The sequence below is a fragment of the Aedes aegypti genome, chromosome 2 (genome assembly GCF_002204515.2).
Source record: "Aedes aegypti strain LVP_AGWG chromosome 2, AaegL5.0 Primary Assembly, whole genome shotgun sequence".
Classification (NCBI taxonomy): domain Eukaryota; kingdom Metazoa; phylum Arthropoda; class Insecta; order Diptera; family Culicidae; genus Aedes; species Aedes aegypti.
This window is the reverse complement of record NC_035108.1, coordinates 349,403,780-349,430,943: the sequence shown is the minus strand read 5'-3', so window position 1 is coordinate 349,430,943 and position 27,164 is coordinate 349,403,780. Positions and strand designations below refer to the sequence as shown.

The following is a 27,164-nucleotide window of genomic DNA, read 5'->3' as shown; positions in this document are numbered from 1 at the left end:
CCTCTACCTGAAATGCGTCTGGCAGCATTTAATCAACCATTCACTTTCACTGGGTTGGACTATTTTGGCCCAGTGCTCGTTAAGGTAGCACGAAGTAACGTCAAGCGGTGGGTGGCACTCTTTACCTGCCTGACCACTAGAGCTATCCACCTAGAACTGGTGCATAGTTTGAGCACGGAGTCGTGTATCATGGCCGTTCAACGTTTCGTCTCTCGCCGCGGTTTGCCGAGGGAATTCTGGACGGATAACGCCACATGTTTCCAAGGAACAAGTAACGAATTGGAAACACTTACCGAAGCAACAAAGAGGGCCATGGCTGAAAAGTTCACAACACCGCAGACAGCCTGGAAGTTTATCCCACCATCTACGCCGCACATGGGTGGGGCATGGGAGAGACTTGTGCGCTCAGTCAAGGTGGCAATCGGAGCAATAATGGATGGACCACGTAGACCGGACGACGAAACGTTAGAAACGATTCTTCTCGAGGCGGAAGCAATGATCAACGCAAGGCCTCTAACATACGTCCCGCTAGAGTCTGCGGATCAAGAAGCTTTGACGCCCAATCATTTTTTGTTGGGCAATTCGTCCGGCTTGAAATTCATGCCCACGGAGACCATGGACACTCGTTCAACCCTTCGTAGCAGCTGGAAGCTAGCCAGATACATCACCAGCGACTTCTGGAACCGATGGCTGAAGGAATATCTGCCGGTGATTACACGTAGATGTAAATGGTTCCAGGACGTCAAGGATATTGCAGTAGGAGACCTGGTCTTAGTGGTTGACGGCAAATCCAAGAACCAGTGGATTCGAGGCCGTATAGAAGAGGTTTATCCTGGGAGAGATGGTAGAGTACGGCAGGCTTCTGTGCGAACGTCGACAGGGGTCTTCCGAAGAGCAGCTGTAAAACTAGCTGTTCTCGATGTCGTGGAGGATCGTAAACCTCTCTCCAGTGTTCTGGATATTCCAGGTCTACACCAAGGTTTACGGGCGGGGGTATGTGCCGACAAGACCCCTCGATTAGGCCGTCGCAGCACAACACTTGCCAATGACAGCGAGCAAAGAGGAGAAGAATGACATAACTGACGCTCTGTCAGACAGTTATTAAGATAGAAAGTCATGATGTTCAACAAAGTAATGAATTGCATTGTCACCTAAACAGTTCGTAAACTCACGATAGTGAAATTTGTTATCCTAATTTTGAAATTCTATTCTAGATTGAGCTTTCGTGCATAAATTGAATATCCTATTTCTTAAGCCTATCCCAAAAGTAGATCCATCATTGAATTCGTCAAATTCATCGAAGTAGATCGTAAGTTGTTATTATTTGTTTCCCAAGAATCCCAGTTGAATTGCGTCGTTATATAGGTGACCAGTTAATTGTAATTGAGGGAATTCGCGGCCCAAACTTGCTGGGTTTGACTAGACGGTCACCAAATTTGTAAGTGCTACACAATTACATTTCTTTAAATTGATTAATTAAATAAAACTACAATATTCTAGCTTGAAGCTAACCTTCCACGAGAATTCGAGTTTGCTTTCGAGAGTTGGTGTTTCCCTAACCCCACAGGTCCTGTTGCAAAACATGTACAAGATATGTCAATCAAAATGGCAAATCTCAGCGATATTTTCTTCAATAGTCTTATAAAATTCATTGGCAATTAGTGGTTTGGAATCGATCATGATTTAGTTGTTACATTGAGCACACTTTCGGACTCTAGAATCGCAGACTTATGGCCTAAGCCTTCCTTTTTCTTATTGGCGCATGCGGTACTTCAACTGCTCTGGAAGTAACGATGCTGCCTGTACTACATTTAGTGCAAAATGCTTGCCATTCAGCTGTCACATTTAATTTGTCGTCGTCGGATTGCAGTTGCAGCTTCGGTCCCCCGACGGATGCTGCCGTGCAGTTTGGTCACGACGACACGAGTCAGGCGGGAGACTCACATTTACACTAATTTTGACAAACGGAGAATTTTGATTGCTACCTTTCCGATTGGGAGTTTATGACTGAGATATATGTTTCAAAGCTTTAGTAGATTCAAAGATTAGTAGAAAAAATAAATTATATTCGATTAGTATTATGATGATTTTGATAATTTATCATCTTAATCATAATTAAATTAGACAAACTAACTGATAATGTATAAGCAACACATAACAAAATTTGTTATAAATTTGATATTCAAATATCCAATTACAAATGTTGTTATATTTTTATACTACATGAATTTTCAAAAAAAAAAAAAAAAAACTACAGATTATGTTTTAGGTTTCATATGATGGACAACACAAAAGTCAAATATCAAAATGTAACAAGCTCTGGTATGAATTGCAATCGATGACAGAATTAAGTTATATTTTTGTTATGCATTTCGAATCGGGTTTCTGTACCGCCACTCAGGTAGAGATGCGTTGCTCCGGCTATCGCCTGCAAATGGTGAGTGAGGTTTAATAACATTTCGTACAAAGTTTCTGCGACGAAATTGCTGCAATCATTTTTGATGCGATGTGTGCGGAATTTTACAGTTGCTGAATGGTCTTGGTTGCTTCTAACCGTACATCATTTGGAGTTATCACGATGAATGTGAGCTACATTCGTACTGTTGTGGGCGGCTACTGTGAAATTTACTGCCATGAGGGTGTCTCACACCACAAGCTTCGGCGAATAATTATTAATCACTACTGGTGGCAGCACGAGCATGCTTGGGACTTGCTCGAAGTTGTTGCGAATTTTCACTAATCGGATCAACGGACCTATATCAGCAGCAACGAGAATGGGCGATACATGTGCTGCCCAGAACTTATGATGCCGCAGAGACTAGAAAATTGATATATTCATTAATCGGATTACTGTACTGCCATGAATCTGGAATGTTCAATGTACTTGCTTTGTTAAATATATTATGAGAAGATATTTTTGGGATTACATTGTGTATTGTTCTTTTAGGAATTGACTTATGGAATTAGCAAAAGATAGTTGCCATTCTATGATGGAGATGATACATTCAAATACAAAACTTAAAAGAACTCATTGCCTGATTACGTTTGTGGTAGAAAAGTGTTGTGTTGTGAAAAATATGCAGTCAAGCAAGTTTTAAATTTGAAAACCAGACCAAAATTTGCAGAAGCAAACCCGACCAGAGGATTACAACAGAATTGTAACAGATGAACCAAGTGTTCGCACGTTCTTTCTAAAAAAAATGTGTCATAATTTTGGCTGGTTCAAGATAATCCATATATTCACTAAATCCATATACAGAAGGTCTTATCGAACCCATTCACAAGTCATTCAGAAGAAAGTCTTTAAAAACATCATTTAGAACCAATGTTGAGAAGAAAACATAGTATGTATGTGGTAGTAAAGACTTTGTCGGAGCACGTGGAGCCGGTGATAAACCGAAAACAAGAAATAACTGTGTACATTAATTTCGAATTAGCCGACGTCGTGTCGTTGTTCGCCATGCCTGCCTGACGTTGACGCTGTTTCGGATTCGAATTTAAATATGCACAAACTTGGAAAACAAGTCCCATCGGTACATAACGCGACGGCGATAGACAGTGTGCCGTCGTCGGTAGCAATTTGAGTTTAGATTTTGGATTCTGCCGCATGTTTTCGTATTGTTGACGGAGGAAAACATGCAAAACAGTAATTGGATCGGGAAGTAGATCTATGGTTTGTTTGCTACATTGAAATTCAATGCTAAAACATATTTTGGATATTCAATGTTATGGGACAAAAAGTTTCATCATTATATATCTAGGAGGGCCTACAATACTCTTCAACAAATAAAGATAGTTTATATTTAATGAAACGTTCAAAAACACCGTACGCCATTTCATAGTAAACCATCCGAGTAACTTGAATCGCCCGTATACCGGCACGACATAGTTTTACAAATTAACAAAAAGTCGTCATATCAGCGAAACAGAAATGTTGTATAACATCTCCAACCGTGAAATCACATTTCAAATACCACAAAACCACCGCCGAAACAGCCCATGCAAAATGTCGCACAAAACACAAATCCAAATCTGTTCGTCTTAGCAAAATTCCAACTGAAGCGAAGGCCAATCAGAAAAACGAGCACACGGCGCACAATGGGACCATCTTAGAAAAAATGTGATCAAAACGATATTCAGGGAATGCTTCAGAATGATCTTCTCCACCTTTGTTACAAATTATTTTAGTGTTATGTAAAGCAAGCATTATGAAAAATACATTCTTCGGAAAGGGCTTTTCCAAGAATGTTATTTAGTTCACTTTAACAAAAGTGATCTGAGTAATAATGAAGATTTAGAAAGAGCAAGACTTATGTTCGATGTCCGTGTGACATGGGAACATTTCCAGAAACCTGGGGGAAATTCCCAGACCTACACTCAGTGCCATCAGTGCCAAAAGTGGGGTCATGGTACTAAATATTGCCGCTTGAATACTAAATGCATGATTTGCGGAGGTTCTTCTCACGCCAAGGACGCCTGTCAAGTGATGGAAGATACCACCAAGTTTATATGCTCGAATTGCGGGGGTAATCATAAATAAAATTTTTATATAATTTATATATTTGAATGATAAAAAGGACGAGCTGTTTAATTTTCTTACATCAAATAACGTACATATAGCAGTTATTACTGAAACCTATTTGAAACCTGGATCCGAGCTCAAAAGAGATCCTAACTTTTTTGTTTATCGTAATGATCGACTTGATGGAGCATGTGGGGGAGTTGCAATCATCGTTCATAGGCGTATAAAACATCAGCCTTTTTCGTCATTTGAAACTAAAGTTTTTGAAACTTTAGGTGTTTCAGTTGAAACACAGTTTGGTAAATAAAAGGTAAAAGTCATTTTTTTGTCATTGGTGACTTTGATGCTAAACATCGGTCATGAAATAATTCACAAGTAATTCCAACGCCAGAATTTTATTTGATGAGTGCTCTACAGGATATTTCTCAATTTAATACCCTGATAGCCCTACATTTTTTCCCCTTCTAGGAACCCTTCTACAATTGATTTGGTCTTAATCGACTGTAGTCATCTTTGTAGCAAATTAATTACTCATACTGATTTTGATTCTGATCATGTCCTTGTTACATTTCAAATATCCCATGAAGCGGTTCTCAATCCTATTAGCTCCATTTTCAATTATTTTCGAGCCGACTGGAATACATATGAAACGTATATTGACTCTAATCTTGATGTTAACATTTCTTTACAAACTAAACTTGATATTGACAATGCTCTTGAAACTTCAACAAATTCCAGTGTTGAAGCCAGGGGCATTGCAATTCCGAAATGTGTAGTGAAATTTGAATCCGTGATTATAGACGATGATCTTAAACTCTTGATCCGCCTTAAAAACGTGAGAAGAAGGCAATTTCAACGCACTCGCGATCCTGCTATGAAAATTATATGACAGGATTTGCGGAAAGAAATCAAAAAACGTTTTACACAATCAAGAAACCGAAATTTTGAAAATAAGATTTCTCAATTGGACCCTGGCTCTAAGCCCTTTTGGAAATTATCTAAAATTTTGAAAAAACCTCAGAAGCCAATACCGTCATTGAAAGAGGAAAACAAATTACTACTAACTAATTGCGAAAAAGCTCGAAAACTTGCTATGCAGTTTGAAAGCGCGTAATTTTATTTTAAGACTTACTAGTCCAATAGAAAATCAAGTTACTCAGGATTTCGAAAATATGCTCAGTCAAGAGAATGTTTTCGAAAATATCTGGGAGAATGATTTGGAAGAAGTGAGAACTATTATTAAAAATTCAAAAATATGAAAGCTCCTGGCGATGACGGAATTTTCTACATCCTCATCAAGAAACTTCCAGAAAGTAGCTTATCATTTTTAGTTGATATATTTAACAAATGTTTTCAGTTGGCATATTTTCCTGACAAATGGAAGAAATGCGAGAGTTGTACCATTTTAGCCGCCGGATAAAAATTCTGCAAAAGTTTCCAGCTACCGTCCACTCAGCTTGCTTTCTTCCATCAGTAATAATTTTGAAAAGGTTATTTTGAACAGAATGATGGTCCACATCAATGAAAATTCAGTGTTTGCCAATGAACAGTTAGGATTCCGACGTGGACATTTTGACTACTCATCAACATTGGAAGGCTATTTTACTGGTCTTGCTCTTCTAGACATAGAAACAGCATTCGACAGTGTCATGCATAACAGGCTTGATTGTAAAATTGAAAAACTTTAATTTTCCAACATACATTGTTAGAATAATTCAAAGTTATCTGTCAAATCGTACACTTCAGGTTAATGATCAGAACTCCAGGTCTGGAAGACTTCCTGTTAGAGCTGGTGTTTCTCAAGGCAGCATTTTGTGACCAATATTATACAATATTTTAACGTCTGATTTATCTGAGTTACCTCAGGTAAGTTCAAAATATTTGTTTGCGGATGACACATGCCTCTCAGCCAAAGGACGAAGCCTGCGTGACGTCTGTAGTGGAGTGCAAAAAAGATTGGATATTATTTCTTCATACTTGCAGAAATGGAAGATTTTTCATAATGCTTCCAAAACTCATTTTGTGATATTCCCACATAAACCAAAAACTCTTTATTTGAAACATTCAAGTAAACATGTTGTCACGTTGAGAGGGGTTCCAATAAATTGGTCAGATGATGTTAAGTATCTAAGGCTCATGCTAGATTAAAATTAACTTTTAAAATTACATTGATGGCATTCAAGCCAAATGTAACAAATATATGAAATGTCTGCATCCACTTCACTAACAATACTAAAGTTTTTGTAAAAAAAAACATCTCTTTTGCTCGAGTGTCTTATGCCTTAATTTCAAATTTAATTGTTACTGAGATGTAGAACAGCATTCTGAATATATTCTCTGAAGGCTGCGACGCGATATAATGCCATCTAAGACCCCTTAGAAGTTTTGACCGTCTTTTCCTTAAAATGGTCCCATCGTGCGACAACGCTTCTTCGCCGCACCTTCATGCCCTTTTAAATGTCACCGATCTGATGTAAATGTTAAAACAGCATATTTTTCATAACGTCGTCATCGTGCCTCCTCAGGTGGTGGACAACCACCGACCCGAACCGACTTCGAGTTGAGTTTCCGTAAAAACGAGTTTGTTTGTACAAACCTCTCGCATTTTGCTAGAGCTAAACCCCCTCCCCCCAGTGGGCAACATGTGAGTCATAGCTGAAAAATTGCACTCAGAATTGCTGATAAAGCGTAAAGAGTCAAAACGTGTTCTCGGCTGCTCCCCAGAGAACGGTACCTTTCGGGGCAAACATCTGCAGTGTTGGACAATACATTTTGATTTTTTCGATTTTTGACAGTAGTGTTAGATCTGAGTTATTTATGAATCAATTTGAATGCAATTAATACAATTCTTTAGATATTACTTGAAAATCAAAGTTAATCAAACCATTACGCGTTTTATAAATGGATAAATTATGCGTTAAATCATGAAAAAATCCACGTTCTTAGGTGGGATTTGAACCGATGACTCTTGTATTCTAGATGAGTGCTTTACCAACTAAGCTACCGAGCCACTTAAGATTTTAATTCGAAACTTGTAATCTTCTGAGTTATTTCGTCACTAAATGGCTAAGTATCTTAATTGGTAAAGCACTCGTCTAGCATACAAAAGTTCGTGCGTAATGAGTTAATTAATTTAAAAACCATGAATGAATGAAAATTCATTTGAATTAGTCTACAAATCACTTTAGGCGTTTAGATCTAGCCTCCTTGATCATTTTGTATGGGAAATCGAAAAAGTTACAAATATATTGTCTGACACTGTACGTATCTAAATATCTGGTGCACTCGAAGATCTTTGGCTGGTCACCGCAACTGCATATGAAATTTTCGGTTCACAGCCCCTGTCCAATAGCACGGATGGAGAACCTATGTAAACTGATACAATCTGGGTCACACAAACGTTCGTTCGGTCGGTCGCCGGTCCAGCAACGGAACGTGAACCATGAATTCGATGTTTGAATTTTTGGCCACGTACACCAGAGATGCCCTCCGGCAGGACAAATGTCATAGCACACGCTCCATTAGAAAACACAATGGAGAGGCGCAATGGTGAATGTGATACAAAAAATTGATATGCTCTGGTACGGATAGGTCCTCCGAAAATGTTGGCTTTTTCCGGAGGAAGCTGTTCGAGTGAGCCTAGTTTTCGGACTGGAACAACAGCATGGAGAGAAAGTTGCTGTTTCCAACAATGAATCCCTGGGGTTTCTAAGCGCTAAAGACCAGTAGGCAGAAGGGCTGCAGCGTTGATCGATGGATCGGAAAAAGTATTTGCTTTCTTGAGGGCATATAGTCCAATGTTTTGAATCTGTGGATTTATCTTGTGGGTAATTGGGGACTATGATGCTGATAGTTTACAATACTTAGAACTAAGATGCGATCGAATAATGATTAAAAGATTAAAATGTCGAAGTTATCGAAATTTTACATATTGGCTACATATTGGAACCACTAACTGGTACACTTTTCCTATTTATTACCTAAATTTACTGTTATTCGACAACTAAGGTTACTTATTACCAGAGGGACTCCAGAAATTCATACAGTAATACCTCCAGAGCTTATTCAAAGAATTTCTTTGGGTTTCTTCTATTTTTTCTCTATAAGCACTTTTGCAGTTGTTCCTTCTTCATCATCTTCTTCTTGATATAACGTCCCTACTGAACAGAACCTGCTTTTCAGCTTAGTGTTCTTATGATCACTTGCGCAGTTATTTGCCAAAGTTACTATTTTTGCATTCGTATATCATGTGGCAGAGCCAGAGAAATTTCCATTACGAAAAGATCCTGGATCGACCGGGAACTAAACCCAGACACCTTCAGCATGGCTTTGCTTTGTAGCCGCGGTCTCTAACCACTCGGCTAATGAAGGCCTCTCGCAGCTGTTTTATCATAGGTAATAGAATTTATTAAGGGAAGATATTTCAACAATCAATATTTCCTTCTGCTTTACGATTGTATGAAGCAAGGCAATAAAAACGCGTGCATGAGCTAGCTAGGGCGAATCGCATTGATACTCAATGCACTTAATCCAATCAACGACAAGCAGCAACATGGTTCCAATTCAATCCTCTGATACAATTTCTCATAACAGTTATCAATCTTCCAATCATCGTCATCTGTCGTTTACAAAAAAAAATAACAGCTTCACCGAACAGGTTCCGTTACACTGCTCTGCTCATATGCGGTCACCACAACACAACATGCAATCGCTCTTCGACGAACACACGCTGTTGCATCTGGCCCCGGATTACGTGTCAAATCCCAAACGTGGAGGATAACCTTCTCCACGCATGCAGCAACATCCCCCATACCTCAATCCACTCTGCCGTGTATCTTGGCACGGTGTGTCTAAGACGGTTAAAATTGAAAAAAAAATGTCCAAAATTCGACACTCACCATTCAAAATAACATCATCATTTTTCCATAAATTTGAAAACAAACCCATTTATCATCAGGTTTGCATTAAGCTTTCCACAGATATGATATTCAAGCATCTTTCGTGTGATTATAAAACAATTTTATCGAGAAAATCAGGAGTTACATTGATTTACCATCCTGAAATTTATTTTAGAACTCATTTATATGCCATAAAATTTTTAATGTGTATAGCGTTGCCACTGGGGCTTTCCTTAGCCGTGTGGTTAGAGTCCGCGGCTACAAAGCGAAGCCATGCTGAAGGTGTCTGGTTTCGGTTCCCGGTCGGTCTAGGATCTTTTCGTAATGGTAATTTCCTTGACTTCTCTGGGCATAGAGTATAATCGTTCCTGCCACACGATATACCAATGCGAAAATGGCAACTTTGGCAAAGAAAGCTCTCAGTTAATAACTGTGGAAGTGCTCATAAGAACACTAAGCTGAGAAGCAGGCTCTGTCCCAGTGAGGACGTTGATGCCAAGAAGAAGAAGAAGAAGAAGAAGAAGCATTGCAACTTAGCATTCGAAAGGAATAGTATTTGAGCAACATCTCAGTTATTTTGAGGTTTATTTACCAAACAGAGAAGCAGTAATTTGGTGTTAGATCTATTTTGAAGCTATTTACGATTTAAATTGCTGGTTCAGAGATTTTATCTTAAATAAATAAAACAAGTCCTTCTCCATAGTAGATTGTTTTATTTATCAGAATGAATTTTATACGAGACTTTACAAAATATCAGAGAATATTTAATATTTACAGTGATTTAATTCCATTGAATCGAATCCCTTGAGACAAAAGCAGAGTTCATATACAACACCAGGCTTGACAATACTCCTTAACATCAGAGTTCGGTGACATTTTCTAGAGCAGCGTGCTATCTTCAGGCTTGATAATAATCCTCAACATCATAAGAGTTCGGTGACAAACTCTAGAGCAGCGTGCTGCCTTTGCCTCTTCGCGAGCGAGCGAAAAAATGCTAAGCAGAGAGGCAACGAAAAATGAGCGAGGAAGCTGCAGCACAAAACACAACAGAGTAAAATTCCATCAATAATGAGTGCCATTGCAACTCCGCGAGGCCTGTTTCGTTCGGGCGAGTTACTCAAGATTTCTTTTTGCTCGCATTTTGTTGCACTCTCGAATCGTTTTGGATTGGTGTTGTGAATTTTGAGTTTAATTCATACTCCTCCAATTTGAGTTTGTGCGCTGTTATTAAACGTCGCTTTTAATGAGAACTCAGTAAATGAACTTTAAAAGAGATTAGGAGAACCAATTTCGGCATCGGAGACGGACCTGGTGTAGTGGTTAGAACTCACGCCTCTCACGCCAAAGACCTGGGATCTAATCCCATCCCAGAGATAATCACATCAACGTAAAGGTTATAGTGACGAAGGGAAGTAAAGCCGTTGGTCCCGACATGAACTACCCCGGGGCTAAAAATCTCGTTAATAAACTGCTTTGACGCTTTATCTTCCTTACGTCTAATACAACTTTGATACATCATTATTATTAATTTTCTCAAACACGTTGCCATAGCGTTTATTCCTTGGCATAATTCAATGTTATGCCTCTATGAAAATTTTTGAATTGCTATCACTCTAAATTTTTGATCCTTTACAACAGTGGATCTCAACCTTTTAGAAACTGCGACCTTCTTTGGAGTTCTACAAACATGTCGCGGACTCCTAAAAATGTATGTTAACGAAATGAAAGTATATTGGAGCTATTCAAAGATTTCTTGATAAATCAATAAATATTCTTGGTAAACCACACAAAACTCACATAATATACGAGAATTATATCAAGATCATCTGGATCCATTAATTTCAGAACTTGACTGTAGTCTACCAAACATCTTTCCAAGTGTTCGATAAGGAAGTTTTGTAATGGATCTTGCTAAAATCCAATTTAAAATCTAGTTATTATTCGAAGATATTTCACAAAGATTTCATTGAGAACCACCTCCAGAAATTTGAAAAAAACCTTCTATGCGGGTATTCATCAAATTACAATCTAGAGAAATGCAGTGATTTGTAATATTTCCTAACAGTTATCTGTCCAGGACTCGATTGCTATAAATGGTCAAAAGATGGCGTATCGGAGATTTCACTTCTCATTTGTTTATGAGACAAATATTAACTTGGTATAGGTTACTATTCAAAATTTTTAATTTCACTCGGAAGAATCTCGTACAACTCAAATACGTGAATTCCGAAAACAAACTCTTGATAGAGTTTTTAGCAAAATTCCTGTTCATGAGAACTCATTGTCACTGGCACATTCATTAAAGATTTTGAAGTAGACGAACAAAACAAATCACTTCAAGCATTTTTAACAAATCTGAGGATTAAACCGAGGGTAAAAAATCGATTGTACACAATATTGCGGTGAATTTCTTAAACAAAAAATCGTGAATGAGTTTCAGAATATTCTAAAAAAAATCTCTGGCGGTACCCAAAAACAAGCAAAAACTAGAAACTCAACCCAAATTTTGTGGCAGAATTTCTGTAACATTAAATCCTTTCTTCCACATAAATAGTAACTCCATAACTCAATTGATCTTTGACGAACTCGGGTTAAAACAAATTATAGGTAAGTATATACAAAATTATTCCATGCGCACACAAAATATCTGCATTTATTCAATAAATTAATTATAGAATACCATCAAATCACTCAGAGACGACTCGTAACCTCACGTTTTATCTGTTCTACGACTTTGAAAATGACTAATTTTGGCATACTTAGATTAGAAAGCAGAAATCGTAAATTTATATAAAATTTCTATTCATTATATACATATTAGTTGCTTGAATTCATGAACATGTGGATTTCATATCACTATTGATTAATTGAAATTGTTCAGCAATGTTCAAGCATTCATTTTCGAAGCGTATATACAAAAAATAGTTGACTAAAGTCGTGGAACTAACAGTATCAAGGGCGAGCCTTCTCCATTGATTGATGTATAGCTTATTTGTTGGAATTCTTAATGTAATTTCTGAAATTATGTCTAGCAAAATAGTATTCGCTTTTGAAGTCCTGGACGAGTTTCTGACAAACTTTTGGATTTGTTGGTTGTTATTCCTGAGCGTCTCTGGATTATATTCCGGAGGAGTTTTGATGAGGTTCTTTCTGAAGGCAGGTTGAGATTCCATCTATACCTATATTTTTTACATTTTCCATCGGAAATGGCCATGGAATTTTTTTCCTGAAAGTTGGCCAAGAATACCTGTCTTCCTTGGCGCTTTGATATCCAAATCATACTTTTTGTCTTTATAATTAAACTAATTTCTATTTCTTGCAGTTTGTTTTTGAAAAGCTGACCCAGCTATTTATTTTATAACCAACAGATCACGAAAATAATGACTTTAGTGACCAAATTTCTAAAAAAGTGGCTTCAGTGACATTTTGTTGCACATAGTGGATTTTTAGTGACCAGGTCGAAAAAAGTGACCAAGTCACTAAAAAGTGACTTGCTACCAGCCCACAGTGATTTATTTCATCGATTTCACGATCAAAATAGAATAACTTCAAAACTATTGGTTCTAGATGTTTGGTGTCTTCGATGAAGTTTCCTGATATTAAAAGGCGCTTCTTTTGATATTAGGGGTAAGATGATCAATTCACCTAAAAGTGAGATAAAAAAAAATATTTTTTCAAAAAATTGAGTTAGAATTTTCAAGTCTTCGGCACAGTTGTAGAGTATGTAATTACAAACAACTTTGCCGAAGACACAAAATTTCTATATATTCGCGATAATGAGATATGGAGCATTTTGTCTTCGACACCCCTTAAAACTTGTTTTTTGTACATAACTTTTTAATAGAATTTTTCACATTTTTCAAATTTTCTACAAAGTTGTTTGGATCGATAAAATACACATTTTTGCTGAACACGCAAACCTTCTATCTCTTAGCGTTAAAAAGTTATAAACATATTCATGTTAAATTTAGGTTCAGTTTCACCTTAAAAATCTCCATTCTACGCAAAATGACGCAGCTAGTTCCATGGCAACTTCAAGATTTAACTTTCTACTTTTGCATACAGGTAATAACCTTTGGAAACAAAAGGTTTTTTGCAGTGTTTTTCACAGATGATACACTCCCGTGCAAAAGTTTTGGTTCAACTCCTAAAAAACATGAACAAGTTTTTTGTCCATCTCTGTGATTGCACGTCCAATTGAATCTCTCTATGGCGAATTTGAAAGCCAATGAGTTATTCTTACTTCATAAGTATTTTCCCGAAAACAGTTTATGAATTTTTTATACTAAATTTTTACCTACTCACACTGAAAAATGGCCATTTTTCTTAGAATTTTGGTCAATTGAATGCTGAGGAAATCAGCCATGTTTTTTCAGTGAGTTTTTTTTTAAATAAATGTCACAACTTTAAGTATGAATTTGGTATACAAAATTGAGAAAATGTTTTTGATAATACACCTATGTATTGAGAAAAACTCATTGCCTTACAAATGCACCATAGACGTGTAATCACAGAGATATGGACAAAACACATTTGTATGTTTTTTTAGGGAGTGAACCCAGACTTTTGCACGGGAGTGTCAATCGTTCGTTTAACATTTTTAGCTTTAAATTCTCCCTGTTAACTACAATTTTCTTGTTAAGGTCTATCGGAGTAAGTAATCCAGTATTAACACCTTGAGACACAACTTCAATGAAATAAAAATATCAAAGAGTGCCTTACAATTTAGATGAAAATATGGCTGTACAGGGGAATTAAGGGCATATTGGAAACATTTGACGATTTCTTATTTTTAGGTTATGAAATGCCAATTCTTTGCAGTCTGTTAGTTTCAAGTATTTGTTTTTTTTTCTTGGTCTGGTTTAGCTGACATGTTCGCCACTTTCCATCACTGTTCATCGTCTTTCATCAGACTGCATTGTAAAATTTTACGAAAATCGATTAAACTTAAATGTACTAATCCGAACAGAAAATCGAAGGAAAGAAATCAATCATTGCAATTATGTAAATGCAAGATATGAATTGTCAGAAAAACAAGATCGATAATTGGTTTGAAAACAAGACTGGTGAAAAGATATCGGGGCAATAAGAACACTTTCGTGGAATTTAGTGAATGTTTACTGTTCTTCTTTTTGGAATGACTTCGTTACAAACTATTACAAAGCTTGTTTCTCAGCTTGTTCTTAGAACACTTGCCACATTTCTTAACTAAGAGCGTTCTATGCTAAAGTTATTATTGTTTGCTTTTGTATTAGGGATAATATATTATCTTCAAGGCATCGATACTTTTATGTGAAAAAAGTATCATAGAAAAGTATCGATACCTACAAAACATCTGACAGATAGCGAGGCTGATCTCAAATGGCTGCAAGCCGAACTTTGTCACCTCATTCAATTCGTCTGATCTCACCCGATTTACAGAATATGCACGATTTCCTCAATGGCACAAATATAACAATTGGTGGGAAACGTGCCTTTGGAGCCGGCCTTTCGATAGGTCAAACTATTTTTGGTGCTTTCATAGTGTTGAATGGCTAGCTTCCACCGCAATCTCTGCTATTTACCTGAAGTCATCAACATCGCCGGCAAAGTCATATTTATACCTAAGGAATGTATCGATACCTTCTTAAATCACATGAGAAGTTTTTATTTTAAAAGAAACATAGAACTAAAACGATTACGATAGCTATTTTTAAAGAATCGCGTTGAAGATTGAAGATTTATTAATAAGGGGACGGACCTGGTGTAGTGGTTAGAACACACGCCTCTCACGCCGAGGACCTGGGATCGAATCCCATCCCCGTGATAGTCACTAAAAATTTCAGTGACGACTTCCTTCGGAAGGGAAGTAAAGCCGTTGGTCCCGAGATGAACTAGCCCAGGGCTAAAAATCTCGTTAATAAAGATAGAAAAAAAAATTTATTAATAAATAAAAATACTGTTAAATCAGAATTCTTGATAAATGTTCGTGAATAAAACAAGATCTCTCAAATGCTGCGCCAGCCTTTCCAAAAACGTACATGAGAAAGTACTCATTCGATTGAAGTAATTTCATTCAATACCTATTTGAATTGGCATTGAATTAAAAGTATCGAGTATTTATTCACATTTACTTGAATCGATTCACCCCTACATGTGACATGAACGGTGATACTCTATTTCTAAAACATAAAAAAAATCATGGATCGACGGGAAATCGAACCCAGACCTAAGCATGACTTCGCTTTGAAGCTGTGGACTTAACATAGACTAGGGCCTTTCCTGCAAACATTTCATTCAAAATTTCCTAATTTCATTTCTTGAATCTTGGTAGTAGAATTCACTTTCGAGAATCTAAAACTAAATTGATAACAACATACACCTAAATTTCTGACCCGCAAACTTACACAACTAGTTCACTATGGCTAAAAGTCTCACTTAAAAAATAATTAAAGTGGTATTGCAAAGAAACGCATAATGCTCCAATTTTCCTTGCGTTTTGAAAATGGCGCAACAGTGAGAACTGGTACATGTTATACATTGTATTGAAACCAAAGAATGTTTGTATTAAATATATTAACATAGCTTTATAAAGCTTGTGAAATATACCTGACAATTTAATTTCACTGAAGTTGTACCTCAAGGTCTTAATTGTACAGTATTCTTACTTGCTCCGATGTATCTTAACAAGAAATTTGTAATTAACAGGAAGGGTTTAAAACTTAAAATTTTAAATTAACGATATATAATCTGTGAAAAACACTGCAAAAACCTTTTGTTTCCAAAAGTTATTACTTGTATGCAAAAGTAGAAAGTCAGGTCTTGAAGTTGCCATGGAACTAGCTGCGTCATTTTGCGTAGAATGGAGATTTTTAAGGTGAAAGTGGACTAAAATTTAACATGAATTCGTTTATGGCTTTTTAACGATAAGAGATAGAAGGTTTGCGTGTTCAGCAAAAATGTGTATTTTATCGATCCAAACAACTTTGTAGAAGGTTTGAAAAATGTGAAAAATTCTATTAAAAAGTTATGTGCAAAAAACGAGTTTTAAGGGGTGTCAAAGACAAAATGCTCCATATCTCATTATCGCGAATATATAGAAATTTTGCGTCTTGGGCAAAGTTGTTTGTAATTACATGCTCTACAACTGTGCCGAAGACATGAAATCTCTAACTTAATTTTTTGAAAAAATATTTTTTTTTATCTCACTTTTAGGTGGATTGATCATCTTACCCCTAATACCAAAAGAAGCGCCTTTTAATATCAAGAAACTTTATCGAAGACACCAAACATCTAGAACCAACAGTTTTGAAGTTATTCTATTTTGATCGTGAAATCGATGAAATAAATCACTGTGCAGCCCTGGCTTTAACAAACTCACTTTTTAAGCATTAAGAATTTAAAAACAAATTTGTTTAGAAGTGGTAGAATATTTTGCTGTAAAGAGTGTTGAATTAGTCTTGAGCGTCAACATTTATGTTAATAAAGCAATAACATTGCCGTAAATTTGCAGATATCCAGACAAATTCATAAGGAATACATAAACATGAATTGTTAATGATTCTATCTTGCATTTCAGCAAGGAACGCCATATTCGCATAGTCGAATTTGAACTATAAGAAGAAAACGGATTGACATGAGCACATACACCAACTTATCTGTAGAAGCACTCAGTTGGCAGAGTGTTTATTCGAATAGTTTAACGTATAAATCAGGATAAAACGACGTAGGGTCGGTGTTCCCTTAGTGGACAATCCCCTATATTCGCACTAGTCTCTTTTTACGGCCGTTTCGCTAGTAATCGTAGCAACATATTTTTTGACATGAAGTCAGTAGTTATTTATCTAAGTACCATTGACACACAGCTCGATTTTGTTCAAAAAATTATCAAAATAAATAGTTTTGCTTAAAATTTTAGCTTCCTTGCACCTATAGTTAACCTATTGTTCCTATAGTAGCACTACTAAGAGAAACTATTTTTTTATTAAACAAAATAGTTGATAAATTAAGAACTTTTTTACATCAATCGAAAGCTTTTGATCTACACTTCAAAGGAAAAATGTAAAAGTTTTGTAATAGTACGTTTTTGATTTGTGTTTTGCCTACTCCATGAGGCTAGTGCTACTATAGGAACAGAAATAAGGATTAGTCCTACTATAGGCACATGTGTTCCTATAGTGGCACAAGCGATAATAAATACAAAAACATGACTTTTCGTATGTTTTATAATTTTTCCATAAAGCCAAGATAAAAAGCTTTCAGATGATGTAAAAATAATGCCACTGGCTTTATTTTTCGATTTTATTCGAATATTTGTTCTTAGCTATGCGGCTATTGGTACATCGACCCTATGCGTTTGAAAATGACAAAAGTAAGAAATTATTCAAAAAGTCTCTTCCACTCAACCTTTGAATTTCAATCTTTAGCAAATGTACAGATTATTTGACCGAAATTGTTCAAGAATGCAGTTGGGAACACGAAAACACATTTTCCTAGCAAATATAGTGATATAGATTCCGTTTTTGGCAATAACGTCAAAATTTTCAGTTATCAAAATCGGAACCCATTTTTTTCAAGAATTCTCTAGAATCTTCTAGAATTTCTCTAGAAATAAAAACAAAATGTATAAACAGTAGTGCTCAACATGCAGCCCGCAAACCACATGAGCACTTCGAGAACCATAGCTGTGGCCCGTAATTTCACCAAATACATAAATATCTTCAATTATCACTTCAATTTGAATTGAGTTTAAATTGAGTTTTAGAAGTTGAGCTTCCCAAGTAACCAAATAGCCATTTAATGTATCCTGCGTGCTAATATAGTGCTATTATACAGCAGACATACCCTACATAAGCCGTAAGTGCTATTTCAAGGCCAAAAAGATAATTTAGCGGACTGGTATGTTATAAATCAACATATGAATTTAACCGAAATTCGCAGGAACGCTTCGAGAAACCCCAAGTGTCCGGTGTCCGTTTAAAATCCACATTAATCCGCTAGGACCTTGAAGTAGCTTGGTAGGAATCCACAGAATCAGATATGAATTGATATCTGCTTAAGAGCTTGCTCAGAATTTTGAGGATATCGCTTGGAATTAAGATTCCGCTGCGATATTTTTTAAAATTCTCAAATCTCATTGGAAATTCTCAAACGCTCATAAGGACTTCTCAGACAACCGCAAGCAATCGCCTAATTCTGCTCGAAACCTATTCAGAATTCTCAACATTTTGCCAAAAATACTCAAAATACAACAAGAAATCACAGTATTCCGCTAGAAATTCTCAGGACGCCTTAAAAATTTTACGAGTTTGTTAGGAATCTCCAGATTTCGCACTGAATCTTTCATAAATAATTATACAATGTCCGATGGAAAGAATTCCTCAATATCCTCAAGAATCCATTAGACAAAATCTATGATTGAAACTCTGTGTGCGCCATAGAGTTTTTCTGTTACAAATTATTTTTATTAAGTATACCGGCAGACTCAAATGGGCTAGTCACACAGCGTGAATGTCTGAGAAAAGATGTTGGAATTCTAGTTGAGATACTCATAGAGATTATTGACTTTATGAAATGTTGCGAAAAACGACCATCTCGAATTAAATAAGCCCTAGAAGTTGGCGCGATTCGGAGGAATATAGACGAAAGTTTGGCTGTGGAATGCGGTAAACGTGAAGCTGGCCTGCTTTTCAAATGACCAAAATAAAATGACACAATGATATTTACAAAAAGAAATACATACTTTGATGGTATACAAAAATGTTAGCAAAACATTTTGCTGCCAAAAATGGAATATGCTAAAAACGGAGCATGGCAATTCTATGGTGTCTGTATAGATTGTCATGGAACCCGCCTAATGAACCAGTATATTTTAGCCGGTACTCAAGATTTTCACTTGGTTCACTCTGACTGAACGCATATTTGAATATGTCTGGTCTTCAATGCTAAACTTTAATTTTCAAGCTATCGTAATTCCACTGACTTTCGGGATTGAAGAATTCACGATACTAATGTCAAAGGCTGTTGATAATCTTTTTATCTTAGAGACAAGCACCAAGTTTGTTATTTTCCTACTGAACAATTTCAGTCATAGTGATTTGGTTCACTGGTTCACACTGAACGGTGATCTTTAGTTCAGTCAGAGTGGATCAAGTGTACAAATTTCATAAAAAATCATTCTATTACAGGTTTGCATTATTTTGTTTAAAATTTAGACAACGTTGTATAGAAATATTGAAGCGAAATTTTAATGAGTTTTACAATTACAAAGTGTTAGGCTTTAAGTCCATTTTTGCCAAAATTATGAAAAATGTATCTTGGTCCACTCTGACTTAACGCCGACCAAATGTTCTCAAACTGTTTAAGAAGGTGCTGAAACTCTATATCTTATGACTGTCGAATGTAATTTGTATATAGTGTTCATTTATATAACAATGGCTCCAAATTAAACTCTATATATATTATATTGAGGGGCCATCCTTAGCCGAGTGGTTAGAGGTCGCGACTACAAAGCAAAGCCATGCTGAAGGTGTCTGGAATCGATTCCCGTTTGATTCAGGATCTTTTCGTAATGGAAATTTCCTTGACTTCTCAGGGCATAGAGTATCATCGTACCTGCCACACGATATACGAATGAGAAAATGGCAACTTTGGCAAAGAAAGCTTTTAGTTATTAACTGTGGAAGTGCTCATTGAACACTAAGCTGAGAAGCAGGCTCTGTACCAATGAGGACGTCAATTCCAAGAAGTAGTATAATATTGAATGTACCAAACAATGCAACTCCTGATTCTTATGACGAAATGAATTCAAATTCACATAAAAGTTGCTTGAATACTTAATGCAAACCTGAAGGTTACTTGGTTGGTTTACAAAACTCATCGAAATATTTTAAAATTTACGAGGAAGATGCTCGAATACTATATCTTTCGAATGATAGGTGCCGAATTGATTAAATTTATTTTTCGTAGATAACGGTGCCAGACACACCGTGATGCAACAGATGACGACGATGAAGATGTTGATGAAAAGTATACGGCAATAACCGCTATCGACTTACCTCTACATCGTACTCGCCCGCCCGCTTGCAGAGCCACGTGGAACCACCGAGACAGTCAGCGTAGTTCATTATCAGAACAACATCGATCAGCAACCACACCAACGACGTGAGCAGCACAATCCGGCATGTGTTGGTACGAATCTTGCCCCGGAACATTCTGGAGTAGTTGATGGTGGTCATTTTACACACTACTAGGGACCAATGGATTGGATTTTCGATGATAGAGTTATAAACACTCTACTACCGGAGGCGTTTGGATATTTTGCGCGCCGGGATATCTCCGGGGGATGGTTGAAATTCTTCACATTCACTTCCACCCGGCAGAATAATGCACTCACTCACTTACTCACTACTGTTATCGCCCGGCGCCGCGTGCACTTTCTGCTGGTGGTGCGGACGAATTACTACCGCGTGTTGTTAACTGCTGCAGCACACCGGAACGCTTCCGGCCACCGACGATAAATAGGAATTGAATTTCATTAACACATCGCACCGCTACACCACTCTCTTCGTCAGCACCGTCTGTCGTTACATACACATTCACACATACGCGTTACAGACTGACGGACAGACAGACACTCTATCCTAAACAGGAACGGAATTTTGCTTAAACAGTGTCGCCGTCGCTGTTTTGCAACTATAAATTATTTACGCTTCGACCAACGGCAACTTTTCCAAGAAACAACACAATCCACAACTGACTTATAACAAAAACCTAAAACAACAGAAGATAACCAAGGTTGTGGAGAGCCGCCCTTCCACCGCGCAACCGAACCGACATATCACACGCGATTAATAAACGGTATGCAACGTCTGTACCCGGTAGCCCGTTGGCATATTTCACGCTCTGCCCTGTTGTTAACAGTTGGGATTTTTCCCCAGGCGGAAAAACAAAAATCGTAAGTAACGCTAATCGGAAAAGGCACGCACAGCTCTTGGATTAATCGGTCGTCATCGAAGAAGGGTAGGTTCGCCACAAAGTGCGCAAATCTCGGGTTCACGGTAATTTTCGCTGGTGCTGCTTTCTCCGCCACATGCCGCTGCTTCAGCCTATTAGCGTCGATGAATGGGTCTGAAAATGAAATTTCAACAGTAAGGAAAAACAACAATTAGCAAATTGTGATGGTTTCGTTTGTATCGGATGGGGGAAAGGTATGTAAATGGCACTGTGAAATTGAAATTGTTTTCGAGTCGTTGTTTGTCCGAGTCGTTCACATGAAGTGCGGCCAATAAAAATGAAAATGGTTCAATTCGCTTCGATGGATGGGAATTTGTTTGATGATTGGTGTACGCAGGTTGTTCGAATGTTTGCGATTCTAGCTCGCGGAAGTTGAGGCGAGTGTTGCTGTTTTGCACAGCATGCGGTATTGTGCCTGGAATGGCATCAATAGGTACTGTAAAACTGTGGCATGTGGAAAATGTTTATGGGTCACTGCCGTACAAATGATTGAGAAATCATGCTTTCCATTTCGGTACAAAATGACCATAATTATGATTTTATTGGGTCAACACGTCTCAACTTCTTTTACATTGGGCAAAAGTTCCCCTCGACTAGTTCATACTTTTAGCATGGTGTGTAGTAATACCTGTTAGCAAAGTATACACACTTAATTTATTTCGCCGTAAACGGCGACCAAGAACAATCCCAAACCTAAAGCAGTGAAATGTAGGAGCTTAGACGAAGTGCTCGTTATCAATCATCATTGGGCGCAGATGTGCGGAGCATAATGCACCCCACAAACGCTCAGACGGTTTGGCCAATATTGACTCCGCCCCCAAGTTAGTCAACCCGATTTATGTTGCTGCAACTCATTTTGGTATCATACCACAATTAATTGTCAATACCTCATTTTGATATTTTAATGGTATTGGAAAACCATGTTTAAAATAATTAAAAATACTCAATTTTGGTATTCGATAGCTATTGAGGACTGCTGGAGGTATTGAACTACTATTGAAAAATTTCACTTTTATATTAAAACCCATCATGTATTATTTAGGTATTACAATACCTGATCTAATTATCAGCTTAGTGTTCGTAGAATATGCAGAAGGTATTAATTGAGGTCTTTTACCTCTTACGCAGGGCTCATTCAAACCTTATTCAGGTTGTAAGTATTGGAAGTTAACTGGTATGAAATACCTTAGTTAGGTATTTACTACTTATTTTCTTCTTGTCGGGATGCTTTGAATGATCTCGGCAAGTCTAGTGAATAGGTGATTTTTATTTTTATTCGAATTGTGTGGCAGTGAGGGGTCATTCAAAAATGACGTTCATTATTTGGGGGAGGGGGAGGGTCTATGGAAGTGTGACAGTACGTGTAATAGGTATTGGAAAAAGCGTGACAGACGGGAGAGGGGGGGGTCTAGAAATCCCGAAAAACGATGGACGTCATATTTGAATCGTCCCTGAGTAGTTATATTTCTACGATTTAAGGGCAATAATCGAAATGACGAAGAGCAGAAATTTCAAAATTAAAGTACCGAAGGAAATGGATATTGATGAGGAATTCCAGTTATAATTCGCACGAAAAATTCCGGCAAAACCCTAAAGTTATGATGGGTCACGGTCGGGGATTATTTAAAACAGTCATCGATATGGAAATGGCTATGGTGATTCCTTTCTTTAAATCCTGGGATTCTACCAGGAATATTTCCAATAATATCTCTAGAAATTTATCCACAGTTTCGAACAGAAATTTATCCAGGTCACGGTCGGGGATTATTTAAAACAGTCATCGATATGGAAATGGCTATGGTAATTCCTTTCTTTAAATCCTGGGATTCTACCAGGAATATTTCCAATAATATCTCTAGAAATTTATCCACAGTTTCGAACAGAAATTTATCCAGGGAAAATTCTTCGCGTATACCGTTCAGGTGGCATTTTTCACATATTGCTTCAAAGGCCCCTCTACTAATTATTTAGGATTTCCTCTACTGATTCCTTCGAAGATCAATCCAAAAAATCCCTCAAGTGATTTCTGCAGTAATTTTTCAGAGCTTGATATTTTTTTTATTTCCATACAAAGTGGGCCGAAGGGTCTCAGATTTTCATGAAACTTTTTCCACAGGCAGGGCTCATCAATATATGAATAAAAAAAAAATGAGAAAAATTCAGGGTCGCTTATTTTCCCGGAAAACTCAGTTGTAATTTTTTTGTTTTCCTCTGACACTACTTACTTTGAAAAATCATAACTCAAGAACGAAGCATCGTAGAAACAAAGTTTTTTTTTATGAAAATGAAAGCAAATTTTCTCAAGAATAAAAAAAATTAACTGGAAACAGCTTTCCACAAAATTTTCCACCGTTGAGTAATTTTTTTTCGCTTTTGAGTTATGGCCAATTTTGTGGAAAATGACAATATAAGCCTTTTCTTTGAAAACCCATATTTCAATCGAAGCATCGGAAAAACAAAGATTTTTTATCAAAGCAATTGCAAATTTTCTAAAACATCTGAAAAAAAGATATGGGATTGGTTTTAATGAAGTATAAGTCGGAATGGATGATATTTTTCATGAAAAAATACACCGCTAAGAAAAACTGAAAAAACTGTTTCTGCCTCAATTTTTCACTACACTGAAAAGGGATTCTTTCCTTTCTATGGAACAAATAAGATTATTATTATTTTTTTTTATTTTATTTATTCAATTATTCAGTACTAGTGGTCCCGGCAAACTTCGTCTTGCCACAAAGTAGGCTGATAAAAATCGCTACGAATGGTCCCATACAAAATGACAGTTCCGTTCACTGTCGTTTTTCCGGCTTTTCCGGTGAATGTCCTGCAACTTCTATACACACAAACACGTCGGAACCCTTGACGAACAAAATGGAGAAAGAATCATCCAAATCCGCTAACCCGTTTGGAAGCCAATTCGTGACATACAAACACCATTCCATTTTTATTTATATAGATAGATAGATATAACTTACATTTTCATCTTAATACTATCTATTTTTTCAACCGGGAAGATTGTCTTTGGTTGCTAACACCAGAAGATTTTCGTTTCTTTGTATTATTAAAAACAAAGCATACTGTATTTTCTTGGTTTTCATGTGCATCTGAGAATTCACTAGCAAAAATGCTTCGTTCGTCTTTTGCTATAAATGAATGAAATTTTTTGTTCTAGCAATTGGAACAAGGTTAGAAAATCTTTCCTGAAGAAATTCATCAGCCTCTGAATAGTCATTATCAGTTGCATAAATAAATTCCCAATCTGTTTTAAATTGGTATTTTACCTTTTGCGACACAGCCCAGTCGAAAAATTGTTTGGCGTTATTAATTTCTGCTGACTTTCTAATACTAGCATCTCTAGCCATTCGCTTAATGTTGCCACCGATACCATCACAAGGACCTTTTCCATGTGACGTTGGGAAAAAGTGCCATTCTGCTTTAATTTTAAAATCATTTTCATGGTTGCATACATTTTTGAAATTTGATTTATTTTTGTATTGCTCTCCGCAACCATCAGAGAGATAAATGATTTTTCAAGCTCCGGAAATTTGTTTTTCAATCTTGAAATTAGTTTTGTTTGAAAAGCATAAACTGATGTCGTGTTATGCTTTTTAATGTCAGCAATTACAACAAAATTTAAGACTTTGATCGAAGATTTGTCTTTGCAATAAATTACAAATGGATGTATTGTTACTTGAAGTCGTACGAAGTAATGGCTTTGAATGAAATCTTGTATCATGCACGAATAATAAGTTTTGAGAAAATTTGATTCCGATTTGACAAAAAAAAAATGTTTCTGTGACGCTTTTATCTTCAGTTATGATTTTCGAACGAAAAGACTTGTACGAGAAATCTGGGCATTTTTCACAAAACTATGACCAAACGCAGGAATTAAAAAGTAGTACATCTTAAAAATTTCAGTGATTGAAATTTATAAAATTCTGTTCTCAAAAATATTTCTTTGAAAATCTTTCACGAGTTGGAGCATAGTTTTCCCGGCTTTTCTTCACGAATTTTCTCAACGGTGGAAGACTTTTTCCAGTTAACATTTTTTTCTATTCCTAAGAAAATTTGTTTTCATTTTCATAAAAAAATTTGTTTCTACGATGCTTCTTTCTTGAACTATGATTTTTCAAAGAAAAGGCTCAAAATGGCACAATTGCACATTTTTTGCAAAATAGGCCATAACTCAAAAACGAAAAAAAAATATCATTTCAAAAATTTCAGCGATTAAAGCTTATGAAATTACCTTCTCAAAAATATTTTTTTGAAAATTTTCCAAGAGTTGGAGCATAGTTTTCCGGCTTTTCTTTACGAATTTTCTCGACGGTGGAAAATTTTGTGGAAAACTTTTTCCAGATATTTTTTTTTATTCCTGAGAAAATTTGCTTTCATTTTCAAAAAAAAAAACCTTGTTTCTATGATGACGTTCTTGAGTTATGATTTTTCAAAGTAAGTAGTGTCAGGGGAAAACCAAAAATTTCCATTTGAGTTTTCCGGGAAAATAGGCGACCCTGAATTTTTCTCATTTTTTTTTATTCATATATTGATGAGCCCTGCCTGTGGAAAAAGTTTCATGAAAATCTGAGACCTTTCGGCCCAAACCCGTACGGAAATAAAAAAATCCCCAGCTTACTCCAAGGTTGCCTACAAGAATTCCCCAGAGCTTGCTATAAAAATTTCTTCGATTTCAGAAATCACATCACGAATTCTTTCAGATACATCTCAAGAAATTCATCATCAGAAATTCCCCCAAGGATTTCACCAAGAATTTTCTCAGGGCTTCCTCCTAGGACTTCTTTTTATATTCCAAGAGGAGTTGCTTCAGAAATTATTTATTGTATTTTTTCTACAGAGTCCTCCAGGGATTAACCCAAAAACTTTCCAATGCTTCCTTCAAGTATTTCACCAAAACATTCTCCAAAGATTTATTTAGAATTCCTCCAGTGAAATTTCAGGAATTTCTAAACAGATTCAATAAGAATTCTTTTCCTGCGATTCCACTAAGAATTTCACCAGAATTCTTAAAGAAATTGCTCGATGAATCGCTCCAAAGAAATTAATACAGCGATTCCATCAAAAATCCCACCAGGAATAGCTCCTATCAAAAATCTTCCAGTGATTCTTCTAGCGATTTCCCTTGAAATACCCTAAAAAAATCCTTCAGCAAAATACATTCAAACATTCTTGTAGGGATTGCTTCAGGGAGTCCTATACGATTTGCGCTAGAAATCCCTTCCATTATTCCTACAGAAATACATACCGAGATTTACTCCAGGAACTCCTACAGTGATTCTACCCAGAATTTCTCCAAGGAGTTCCTCCAGAGATTCCTTCAGGTAACTTTCAGGGATTCCACAAGAAAAACTGCAAAAAATAGAGATCATCTTGGCGGAACCCTTGGAGGGTTTTTTTCCAGAATGTTTTAGAAGAACCTTTTGAAATCCTTATAAGAAATATTTGGTAAAATTGCCGGAGAAATTCCTGAAAACCCCAAGAATCCCTAGAGACATTCCGCGAGAAATTCCTTTAGAAAATGCGGAAGGAATCTCTTGAGTAATTCCGCTAATAAAATCCTTACGAGAAATTTCTGTTAAAATCCCAGGAGGAATTCCTGATAACCTTGGAGATATTAATTTCCTAAAGAATTTCGGGAGGCATCCCTTGATTGATTTCGGGAGGACTCCCTTGAAGAATTCTCTAGAAATACCCCTGGATTCTAGTAGAATTCCTTAAGAAATTCCGGGAGGGAA

General features: G+C 36.6%; 1 protein-coding gene across 15 annotated transcripts in view; it reads right to left on the bottom strand.

Moving 5' to 3' along the window:
* The window catches only part of LOC5577563 (polypeptide N-acetylgalactosaminyltransferase 5), a 367,508-nt gene that overhangs the window by 239,391 nt on the left and 100,953 nt on the right, over positions 1-27,164 (bottom strand). For 11 of the 15 annotated variants that reach the window (XM_021846257.1, XM_021846247.1, XM_021846248.1 and 8 more), the window contains one exon: positions 20,457-21,528. In XM_021846257.1, coding sequence (XP_021701949.1) covers positions 20,457-20,636 — 180 coding nt within the window. In that variant the 5' untranslated portion in view covers positions 20,637-21,528. The remainder of the gene's footprint in view (positions 1-20,456; positions 21,529-27,164) is intronic. The other 4 variants (XM_021846261.1, XM_021846262.1, XM_021846252.1 and 1 more) reach the window with 3 other exon arrangements.